Genomic DNA, 12,031 nt, shown 5'->3' on the forward strand with positions numbered 1-12,031 from the left:
GAGTTCCAGAAAAACATCTATTTCTGCTTTATTGACTACGCCAAAGCCTTTGACTGTGTGGATCATAATAAACTGTGGAAAATTCTGAAAGAGATGGGAATACCAGACCACCTAACCTGCCTCTTGAGAAATCTGTATGCAGGTCAGGAAGCAACAGTTAGAACTGGGCATGGAACAACAGACTGGTTCCAAATAAGAAAAGGAGTATGTCAAGGCTGTATACTGTCACCCTGCTTATTTAACTTATATGCAGAGTACATCATGAGAAATGCTGGGCTGGAAGAAGCACAAGCTGGAATCAAGATTGCCAGGAGAAATATCAATAACCTCAGATATGCAGATGACACCACCCTTATGGCAGAAAGTGAAGAAGAACTAAAGAGCTCTTGATGAAAGTGAAAGAGGAGAGTGAAAAAGTTGGCTTAAAGCTCAACATTCAGAAAACTAAGATCATGGCATCTGGTCCCATCACTTCATGGCAAACAGATGGGGAAACAGTGGAAACAATGGCTGACTTTATTTTTCTGGGCTCCAAAATCCCTGCAGATGGTGATTGCAGCCATGAAATTAAAAGACACTTACTCCTTAGAAGGAGAGTTATGACTAACTTAGACAGCATATTCAAAAGCAGAGACATTACTTTGCCAACAAAGGTCCATCTAGTCAAGGTTATAGTTTTTCCAGTGGTCATGTATGGATGTGAGAGTTGGACTATAAAGAAAGCTGAGTGCCGAAGAATTGATGCTTTTGAACTGTGGTGTTGGAGAAGACTCTTGAGAGTCCCTTGGACTGCAAGGAGATCCAACCAGTCCATCCTAAAGGAGATCAGTCCTGGGTGTTCATTGGAAGGACTGATGTTGAAGCTGAAACTCCAACACATTGGCCACCTGATGCAAAGAGCTGACTCATTTGAAAAGACCCTGATGCCGGGAAAGATTGAGGGCAGGAGGAAAAGGGGATCACAGAGGACGAGATGGTTGGATGACATCACTGGCTCAATGGACATGGATTTGGGTAGACTACAGGAGTTGGTGATGGACAGGGAGGCCTGGCATGCTGCGGTCCATGGGGTAGCAAAGATCAGACACAACTGAGTGACTGAACTGAACTGAACTGAACTATTAAGTGAAATCACATTTTAAAAAATTTAGCTTTATTATTCCTGCCTGGAAAATCCCATGGATGGAGGAGCCTGGTAGGCTGCAGTCCATGGGGTCGCTAGGAGTCGGACACAACTGAGCAATCTCACTTTCACTTTCAGGCATTGGAGAAGGAAATGGCAAACCCACTCCAGTATTCTTGCCTGGAGAATCCCAGGGACGGGGGAACCTGGTGGGCTGCCATCTCTGGGGTCGCACAGAGTTGGACACGACTGAAGTGACTTAGCAGCAGCAGCAATTGGTATAAAAAAGATATACAACTTGACATGTTCTGACCTATCTATACACCCATGAGAGCATTACCACAATCAAGATAGTGAACATATCTACCATTCCCAAATGTTCCCCTATTTTACTGTTCATTCCAAAGAACCAACTATATTTCTGTGCCTTTCCATACTTTCTGTTTTCTGTTCCATTTGTTTCCACTCAGGCCATTATTATTCCTGTTATTCTGCTTACTTTTGAGTTATCTTCTTTTTCTAGTTTCTTAAGGTAGAAACTGAGGTCAATGATTTAAGACTTTCTTTTCAATATAGGCATTTTACATCATAAATTTCCCACATATTTTGATAGGCCGCGTTTTCATTTTCATTCATTCAAAATACTAATTTCCCTTCTGATTTCTTCTTTGATCATGGGTTATTGAGGAATATGTTACTTAGTTTGCAAATACTTGGGGATTTTCCAGGTATCTTTCTGGCATTAACTTTTCACTTGATTCCATTGTGGTCAGAGAATATACTTTGTATGACGTCAATCCTTTTATTAAATTTATTGAGCCTGTTTTATTTCTCAGAATATGATCTATCTTGCAAATACACACTTGAAGGGATTATGTGTTTTGCTGTTATTGGATGGAATGTTCTGTAAATGTCAATGAGGTCAAAATGGTTGGTCTATTGTTCAAGTTTTCTATATCCTTGCTGACTTGTCTTGTTCTATCAATCATTTACAGAGCGATACTGAAATCTCAGACTATAGTTGGAGATCTGTCTATTTCTCCTTGCAGTTCTATCCATCTTCATGTACTTTGAAACTCTATTAGGTGTATTAGCATCAGGACTGTTATGTCTTCCTGATAAACTGACCCCTTCATCATGGTGAAATTATTTTCTTTATCCTTGGCAATATTCTTTGCTCTTTTTACTAACTTATTATCTGTTTCTCTCAGAAATATGAGTATAATAATGCCAAAGACTGTGTCTTATTTTATACCCCTAGCATCTAGCAGGGTAGCTGGCATTTGTGTACTTAATAACTCTTTGTTAAAGGAAAGAGAGAAGGGAAGAGGGGTTGGAACACTTACGCAGATACAGAGCGAGGCACTAGGAATAAGTGATCAAAAGGTGCCAGAACACGTTCTAAGCAGCACATATCATAATGGGTAAAACAAGTACAGAGGCAGTTTCAAGAGTATGATATGAGTCATGAAAAGGATAAGCACAAGATGCTTTGAAAGATACAGGAGAAACATCTAACTTAGTCTAAGGTGATGAGGGATGGCTTCCTGGAGGAGGCAAAACCTAAGCTAGTATCTGAACAGCAGGGTCAACCACAAAAAGAGAGAAGAATGGCCCTCTATAAAAAGACAACAGCATGAGCAAAGACATAGGTAAGAGAGAATATGGTACTGGAGCATAATAAAAACATGTCAGAACTCTGTCAGGGGTTCCTATTCTGTCTAGAAAACATACTGCCCAAGGCACACAGCACACTGAGCTCTCCTGGCTACTAGGCTATGCTTGTATAAGCCCATATGCTTCTGTTCCCAATTTCTGAATTGTGTGCTCATAAAGAGTCTCATAGAGACTTCCCTGGTGGCTCAGATGGTAAAAGCATCTGCCTACAATGTGGGAGACCAGGGTTCAATCCCTGGGTCAGGAAGATCCTCTGGAGAAGGAAATGGCAACCCACTCTAGTATTCTTGCCTGGAAAATCCCATGGACGGAGGAGTCTGGTAGGCTACAGTCCATGGGGTCGCAAAGAGTCGGACACGACTGAGCAACTTCACTTTCACTTTCAAAGAGTCTCAAATTTTTCCCAACCTGTTTGTGCTAGCAGTTCCTGTTATTGTGGTTCAATTAGATAGTAATACAAAGATAACGAAGTATGAATACAAAAGGGTTGTTACCTCCATGAGAACCAAGCTGAATGCTTTAAAAAGACTAGATAGGAGAACCAAAAAAACTGTTCTCAAAGTAGGTATGAAGGAGATAGTTGTAAAAATTAAGGACCAAATTGCCAAATTAGAAGATGTCTAAATGACAAAGCCAATAAAAAAGGTCTGGGGCTTTCCTGGAGGCTCAGTGGTAAGGAATTTGCCTGCCAATCCAGAGACATGGGTTCAATCCCTGGTCCTGGAAGATCCACATGCTGCGGAGCAACTAAGCCTGTGCGCCACAACTACTGGGCCCAGGTGCTATAACTACTGAGCCCATGCTCCACAGTAAAAGAAGCCATCACGATGAGAAGCCCGAGTACCACAACCAAGAGTAGGCCCTGCTCGCCAAGACAGAAAGCCCACACAACACTGAAGACCCAGCAGAGCCAAACATTAAATTAAAAAAAAAAAAAAAATGGGGAGGAAGAAGTGGAAAGACATGTGATTGAGGGAGTGAGCAGAGCCCACAGGGCTTTGTATGCACCCTAAGGTGCTTGGATTTTATCCTGAAATCAGTGCCAAGCAGGACAGGGACAAAATCAGATTCACATTTCAGGAAGACGGCTCTGACTACAGGATAAAATTAAAAGGAGCAAGACTGAATGCAGAAGGACTTGTCAGGAAGCTGTTTTAGTAACCCAAATAAGAGATGATGGTGACCTAAGAGTGATTTTACTATTCTTAAGTAACTTTATGGGATAAATGGCTTTGGTGGGCTTTCTAAGAAACCAACACTGCTGACACAGTTTACACGGGAAAGCACGTTCCAAAGAACAAATTACATGTCAATTAGCATATAACCTATTCGTGAACTACAAACTGTTTACAACTTATCTGCCAACAAAAATGGTAACTTCCACAGAAGTCTCATCTGCTTCCCCAAATTACAATCTGGATCATTTCCACTGCAATTATGAAACCCTCTTCTTAAGCAGAAGACATCTAAAAAAAGGGCTGTTTCTAAAAATGATTTTCAAAAATAGACCTTTTTAAATGTTTGTACAAAACAGAGGTTAGGTTTGGCATCTGTGACTATAAACTACTCTTAGTACCCAAAAAAGAAAGCAAAAACACTTACTTCATGAAATACTGCTCCAGAATAAGGAGACACTCCCAAGTCCAACAGTGAGAGGCCTTCAACCACTGAAAAGTAAGACATCCAAGTTCACTCTTACTTTAGAGACATATGCAGATTGGCCATAAACCAAAGTGCTAGATACTCCCAAGAACAAGAAGGGCTTCCCAATTTGTCTAACCCCCTTCTATCTCATTCCCAGCAAGTGATTTTAAGTCTTGATTTCAGATGATGGTGAACCTTCTTCCCTACAGAGCAACTCTTTTCATTGTGGGGCAACACTCATTATGAAAAAATTTTATATTAAACCTTAACATTCCTTCAATCTTCTTCTAACTTCCACCCATGCTAAAAACGGTTTTGTTTGCAAATTCCCTGGTGGTCCGGTGGTATGGACTTGGCACTTTCCTGCCTGAGGCCTGGGTTCAATCCCTGGGCAGAAAACTAACATTCTGCAAGCCCCTGCCAAAAAAATAAATACGTGTTTCACTTCTACATATTCTGCTCCATTGCAAAAAAGAACAAAATAACAAATTAGAAGCTGTGAGATATATTGTCCACAGAATAGGAAAATGGGCAGTTACTCTCATATGCTGACTGTTTGAGTGACATTTGTTATTAACTTTTCTGCAAGCAACATGTATTTTTAAGTGTGTGCCTCTTGATCCAGAAATGATTGTTCTTAGGGTAGTTTATCAGGGGAAATAACTGGACAAGCGCCCAAAGAAATATGTTCCTTATTATGCTCAGAGTACTAAAATATTAAAAATTAATATTTCATTAATGTTTCATTAATGGATATTTATGTAAATGAATTAAGAAGTGTATACATATATGTATGGGTGGATAGAGAAAAGCACTTTACAGTTAGAAGTCATACTTTGCTATTAATAATTGAATAAATAAACAGGTAAAAGAGAAAAGAAAACTCTTCCTTACAGAGAAGTGTAAATGTCAAATGTAGAGGAAAGATGAAAATAGATAATCACCATTTGGCAGATCCCACAGTAATAATCATGAAAGGCAAGTGTCAATAATGGATACTAACAATTAGTGGGTAAAAATATGACTGGAAACAGTATTTGCAAGGAGAAAAATAAAAACTTATGTGGGTAAACCTGGCATTCACTATCTTTCTCAAGTGACCTACCTTAATATCACCAGTAATATGCTGACCGGTTAACATTATCAGTATCAAGTTCCTCCTGACTTGATTCATCATGATGGAGATAAAAAAACTTCTGTGGTGTTTATGCCAAAAATGTGGTTCTTACCAAAAAAACCATAATTTCAATCTCATCACGAGGAAAACATCAAGAAAACCTAAACTGAGAGACAAAATAACTGGCCGACTCATTGGAAAAGACTCTGATCCTGGGAAAAATTGAAGGCAGGAGGAGAAGGGGACGACAGAGGACAAGATGATTGGATGGCATCACTGACTCAATGGACATGAGTTTGAGCAAGCTCCGGGTAATGGTGAAGAACAGGGAAGCCTGGCCTGCTATAGTCCATGGGGTCGCAAAGAGTCAGACACAACTGAGTGACTGAACAACAACATGAAGGAGGAAGTATCCCAGATAGGAAGAGACTAAGGATAGACAACAATTAAATGCAATATGGGATCATGATGGGATCTTGGACCAGGGAAAGGACATTTGTGGAACAACCGGTAAAAATCCTATAGGTTAGTTAATGGTATTGTATCAATGTTAATTTTCTGGTTTAGGTCATTATACTATGATTATGTAGGATATTAGCAGGAGAAGAAGCTGGGTATAGGGTGGTAGTGGTGATTCAGTCGCTAAGTTATGTCTGACTGTTGTGACCCCATAGACTGTAGCTTGCCAGGCTCCTCAGTCCATGGGATTTTCCAGGCAAGAATAATGGAGTGCGTTGCCATTCCCTTCTCCAGGGGATCTTCCTGACCCAGGAATCGAATCTGGGTCTCCTGCATTGAGGCAGATTCCTTACCATCTGAGTCAACAGGGAACCTATGGGATATGAAAACTCTAGCATTTAAAGTTTGAGAACATGAAAGGGGACTTCTATGGTGCTGTTCTGTTTGTTGATCTGGGTGCTGTCTACATGGATGTAGACAGTTTGTAAAAAATTTCTTGAGCTCTAAGTTTATTATACTTTAGGAAGAAAGTTTTTTAGAAAATCTTCAAACTCTGGCCCTAACCTCTCCCCCATCCCATTACTCACCTACTTCGGATATGTTCACTCCCTTCAACATTTCTTGATCCTGTTTATCTTCTACCTGGAACTTCCCTTTCTCTAATCTCCCTTTCCAAACTCTGCATCCTTCAAGAGTTAGCTCAAATTCCATAGCCTTAAGAAACTGGAAAAGGAGGGGATGCTTTCTTCAAGATCAGAACTCCAAGGAAGGAACTGGATGTACACAGGAAGTACACTTTCCACAAATGATTATAACTACCTATTTCTCCCATTAGCCTGTGGATCCTTTGGCCCAAATTCTGTCCCTTTAATATAAAACAATGTTTGATAACTCCAATACCTAGGAAGGCACAGTAGGAAAAACTGCACTGCAAGTCCCAGAAGGAGAATAGGCTTCCAAGCACACTCACTCACACCCTTTCCTCATTAGGCGGGATTGGTCCCCGCACTGGGGCTCCTCTCACACACCACCCCAACACCCCAGGGAACATCATGTGCGAATCTCCCGCCAAATGCACTCCAGCCAGCATGCACTTCCCTCATCCTGACCCTTCCTCAGATCACGCCTCTCAGCTCAAAACCCGTGTGGGACACACCCCCTCAGATCCCCACCCCGCAGGTGACCGGCCTGTAGGGCCCCAACCTCACCACTGCCCCACGCTCCCTCCTCCCAGCAGCCCCGCTCTCCCGCGTTCTCTAAGCACGCTTCAGTGAGTCAGTTCCCTCAGAATCGAGCTTGCGGCCAATGCCCCCGCCTTCCATTCAGAGGCCAGGACCGCACAGGCGGGACCTGACCGCCTACTCGAGCCGGTGGCCTCACCTCTCTTCCAAGAGCTCAGTGGGGACACCACCTCCACCCGCTCCGAGATGAACTCGGCCATACTGGAGCGGAACAAGGCCGCCCGCACGGTCACGGCCACCACCAGCACCAGAGCCAAGGGAGCCGCCATGATAGCTGGGGCGGGCTCGCAGGCGGGGAGGGAAAGGCGAGTCGGAAGAGCCTGGACCTGCGTACCGCCTCCTGTAGTTCCGCGGACCGTCGCACCTCGCTACTATCGCCGGAGCGGCCAGGCTGGGGACTACCACTCCCAGGAGGCCGTGCGGCGAAATGGGGGCGGGACGACGGCAAGCAGGGCGTCTCAACCTCGCCTCAAAAGGTTGGGCGACGTCTCTGACGGTAGTAGGTGAACTGTAAATCGCCCAGAGAACGAAATGCTCCTGAAAGAAAACAGGTGAAGGCAATTGTCGTCCTAGGATTGTGAACGAGGTTTAAAAGACGTTTGTTTCACTCATGTCTATGTTTTTAATGCTTAAATTTTTCTTTTTTATGTTTTTCAGTCAGTTCAGTCGCTCAGTCGTGTCGGACTCTGCGACACCATGGACTGCAGCAAGCCAGACCTCCCTGACCATCACCAACTCCTGGAGTGTACTCAAATTCATGTCCATTGAGTCGGTGATGCCATCCAACCATCTCATCCTCTGTCGTCCCCTTCTCCTCCCGCCTTCAATCTTTCCCAGTATCAGGGTCTTTTCCAATGTTCTTCCTATCAGGTAGCCAAGCTTCAGCATCAGTCCTTCCAATGACTATTCAGGACTGATTTCCTATAGGATGGACTGGTTGAATCTTCTTGCAGTCCAAGAAACTCTCAATAGTCTTCCCCAACACCACAATTCAAAAGCATCAACTCTTTGGCGCTCAGCTTTCTTTATAGTCCAATTCTCACATCCATATGTGACTACTGGAAAAACCATATCTTTGACTAGATGGACCTTTGTTGGCAAAGTAATGTCTCTGCTTTTTAATATGCTGTCTAGGTTGGTCATAACATTTCTTCCAAGGAGCAAGCATCTTAATTTCATGGCTGCAGTCACCATCTGCAGTGATTCTAGAGCCCCCCAAAATAAAGCCAGTCACTGTTTCCATGTTTCCCCATCTATTTGCCATGAAGTGATGGGACTGGATGCCATGATCTTAGTTTTCTGAGAGTTAAGTTTTAAGCCAACTTTTTTACTCTCTTTCACTTTCATCAAGAGGCTCTTTAGTTCTTTGCTTTCTGCCATAAGGGTGGTATCATCTGCATATCTGAGGTTATTGATATTTCTCTTGATTCCAGTTTGTGCTTCATCCAGCCTGGCATTTCACATGATGTACTCTGCATAGAAGTTAAATAAACAGGGCGGCAATTATACACCCTTGACGTACTCCTTTTCCTATTTGGAACCAGTCTGTTGTTCCATGTCCAGTTCTAACTGTTGATTCTTGACCTGCATATAGATTTCTCAGGAGGCAGGTAAGGTGGTCTGGTATTCCAATCTCTTAAAGAATTTTCCACAGATTTACGTTTTTAAAGAATATTAAATATGTGTTCATTGATTTATTCTACAGTTTGTTGTTGTTCAGTCCCTAAATCCCCTCCAACTCTGTGACCCCATGGACTGAAGCATGCCTGTCCTTCACTATCTCTGGGAGTTTGCTCCAACTCATGTCCATTGGGTCCATGATGCCATCCTGCCATCTCCTGCCCTCAGTCTTTCCCAGCATCAGGGTCTTTTCCAGTGAGTCCACTGTTCACATCAGGTAGCCAAAGTATTGGAGCTTAAGCTTCATCATCAATCCTTCCAATAAATATTCAGGGTTGACTTCCTTTAGGATGAACTAGTTTGATCTCCTTGCAGTCCAAGGGACTCTCAAGAGTCTTCTCCAGCACCATCGTTAGAAGGCATTAATTCTTCGGTACTCAACCTTTTTTATTGTCCAGATCTCTTACCCCTACATGACTACCGGAAAAACCATAGCTTTGACTACACAAACCTTAGATGTCAAAGTGAAGTCTCTGCTTTTTAATACACTAAGCTTGTCATAGCTTTTCTTTCAAGGAGCAAGCGTCTTTTAATTTGATGTCTGCATTCACCATCCACAGTGATTTTGAAGCCCAAGGAAACAAAATCTATTGTTATTTCCCCTTTTCCCACATCTATTTGCCATGAAGTGATGGGTCCAGATGCCATGATCTTAGTTTTCTGAATACTGAGTTTAAACCAGCTTTTTCACTCTTCTCTTTCACCCGCATCAAGAGGCTCTTTAGTTCTTCTTCACTTTCTGCCATTAGAGTGGTGTCATTCTTCATACCTGAGGTTGTTGATATCTCTCCCAGCAATTTTGATTCCAGCTTGTGATTCATCCAGCTCAGCGTTTCATATGATGTATTCTGCATATAAGTTGGAGAAGCAGGATGGCAATATACAGCCTTGACATATTGCTTTCTCAATTTTGAACCAGTCTGTTGTTCCATGTCCAGTTTTGATTGTTGCTTCTTTACCTGCATACAGGTTTATCAGGAGACAAGTAAGGTGATCTGGTATTCCCATCCCTTTAAGAATTTTCCACGTGCATGCTAATTCGCTTCAGTCATGCCCGACTCTTCGCAGACATGTCCACTGGACATATGGGCTGCCCATTCTCCAATGGACTGTCCATTCTCCAGACAGGAATATTGCCAGAATTCTCCAGGCCGGAATACTAGAGTGGATTGCCATTTCTTCCTCCAGGGGATCTTCCCGACCCAAGGATCGAACCCAGATCTGTTATGTCTCCTGCATTGGCAGGTGTTTTTTTTTTTTACCACTAACACCACCTGGGAAGTTTGTAATCCACAGTCGAAGGCTTTAGTGTAGTCAAAGAAGCAGAAGTAGATGTTTTTCTGGAATTCTCTTGCTTTCTCTATGATCTAATGGATGTTGGCAATTTGATCTCTCATTCCTCTGCCTTTTCTAAATCCACCTTGTACATCTGGAAGTTCTCAGTTCACATACTGCTGAAGCCTAGCTTGAAGTATTTTGATCACTACCTTGCTAGTCTGTGAAATGAGCATAATTGTATGATAGTTTGAAAGTTCTTTGGCATTGCCTTTCTTTGGGATTGGAATGAAAACACCTTTTCCAGTCCTGTGGCCACTGCTGAGTTTTCCAAATTTGCTGAAATATTGAGTGCAGCACTTTAACAGCATCATCCTTTAGGATTTTTAAATAGCTTAGCTATATGACCCATCAATTCAACCGCTAGCTATATGTCCAAGAGAAATGAAACGTATATCCACAAAGAAACTTGTGCACAAATGTTCATAGCTTATTCATAGCTATTACATATAATAGCCCAAAAGTGGAAACAATTATCAACCCTGAATATTTTGTTTTCTTTTGAATAGAAAAATAAGATGTGCTATATCTATACAATGGACTATAATTGAGAAAAACAATAATAATAATGAAGTACTGATACATGCTACAATATGAATGAAACTTAAAAAACATTATGCCAGGGATTTCCCTGGTGGTCCAGTGGCTGACTTCGTGCTCCCAAAGCAGGGGGCCCAGTCAGGGAACTAGAACTGACAAGCTAAAACTAAAGATCCCCTATGCTGCAACTAACCTGAGTGCCCCCACTAACTGCAGCCAAATACATAAACTAATATAAAAAAAAGCCAGCCAAGTTCCTCTGTCCAAGGGATTTTCCAGGCGAGAATACTGGAGTAGGTTGCCATTCCCTTCTCCACGGGATCTTCCCAACTCAGGGATCAAATTCGTGTCTCCTGCTTGGCAGGTAGATTCTTTTTTCCACCAAGCTACGTGGTAGTTAAACAAATACATACACACACACACACAGAGTACAGTTCCTGTAATTTCCCAATCACCACATGTGGATGAGGAAACTAAGACAAAAAGAGATTTAGTTTGTTTGGGGTCACACAGCTAATAAGTGGCAGAACCATGATTCAATGTTGTGGTTAAGCTGCTATGCCTGAGAAAATGAGAGGAATTTGGGTTGAATTAGGTTGGGTTGTATTGTTGCTGTAGCTGAGAAGGAAGGGTAGAGAATTGAAAGGAGGGAAAAATAAAGGAACAAACAAGGTGATATCTTTCCTGAGATCCTAGATGATGTGTGGGTTGCCTAGAGAAGAAGGAACTGAGGCTCTGAGTCATCAGCCTTAAGCCATATACCCAGGTAGCTTTTTCTTTAGCACTTATTAAATATTCACCATTGCCAGATCCTGCACTAGGCTATAGAAGTACAATCTATCAGGTCCATATTTTTTTGTACTCCCAATAGCAAACTGACTCTGGCCATCTTTAACCTAAAGGAAATTAACTAGGAGGCTGTGAGAGAGCTCAACAGGATCAAAGAAAAGCCTAGAGACCCAGACTTGGAATATTAGGACTCAAGTAGGCAGCAACACAAAGCCTGGGTAGCTGGCAAGACTACCAGGTACCACCACTGAAATGAGTGAACTTCAACCAGTTTTTAATGACCTTGCATTGTGCCATTCAAGAGTCACAATTCTGGGACCTCCCTGGTAAGAATCTGCCTTCTAATGCAGGAGACTCGGGTTTGATCCCTGGCTTGGGAGTTAAGATCCCACATGCCACAGCTACTGAGCCTGACAGCCTCAATGA

The 12,031-nt window shown here is 42.4% G+C and overlaps 1 protein-coding gene across 1 annotated transcript in view; it reads right to left on the bottom strand.

Annotated features, from left to right (window-relative positions):
• The window catches only part of PIGU (phosphatidylinositol glycan anchor biosynthesis class U), a 92,570-nt gene extending 85,037 nt beyond the window's left edge, over positions 1–7,533 (bottom strand). The window contains exons 1-2 of the mRNA XM_052650684.1: positions 7,401–7,533; positions 4,403–4,467 (exon numbers count right to left, since the gene is read on the bottom strand). Coding sequence (XP_052506644.1) covers positions 4,403–4,467; positions 7,401–7,530 — 195 coding nt within the window. The 5' untranslated portion in view covers positions 7,531–7,533. The remainder of the gene's footprint in view (positions 1–4,402; positions 4,468–7,400) is intronic.
• Positions 7,534–12,031: the final 4,498 nt, after the last annotated feature.

This window comes from Budorcas taxicolor, chromosome 13 (assembly GCF_023091745.1).
Source record: "Budorcas taxicolor isolate Tak-1 chromosome 13, Takin1.1, whole genome shotgun sequence".
Taxonomy (NCBI): domain Eukaryota; kingdom Metazoa; phylum Chordata; class Mammalia; order Artiodactyla; family Bovidae; genus Budorcas; species Budorcas taxicolor.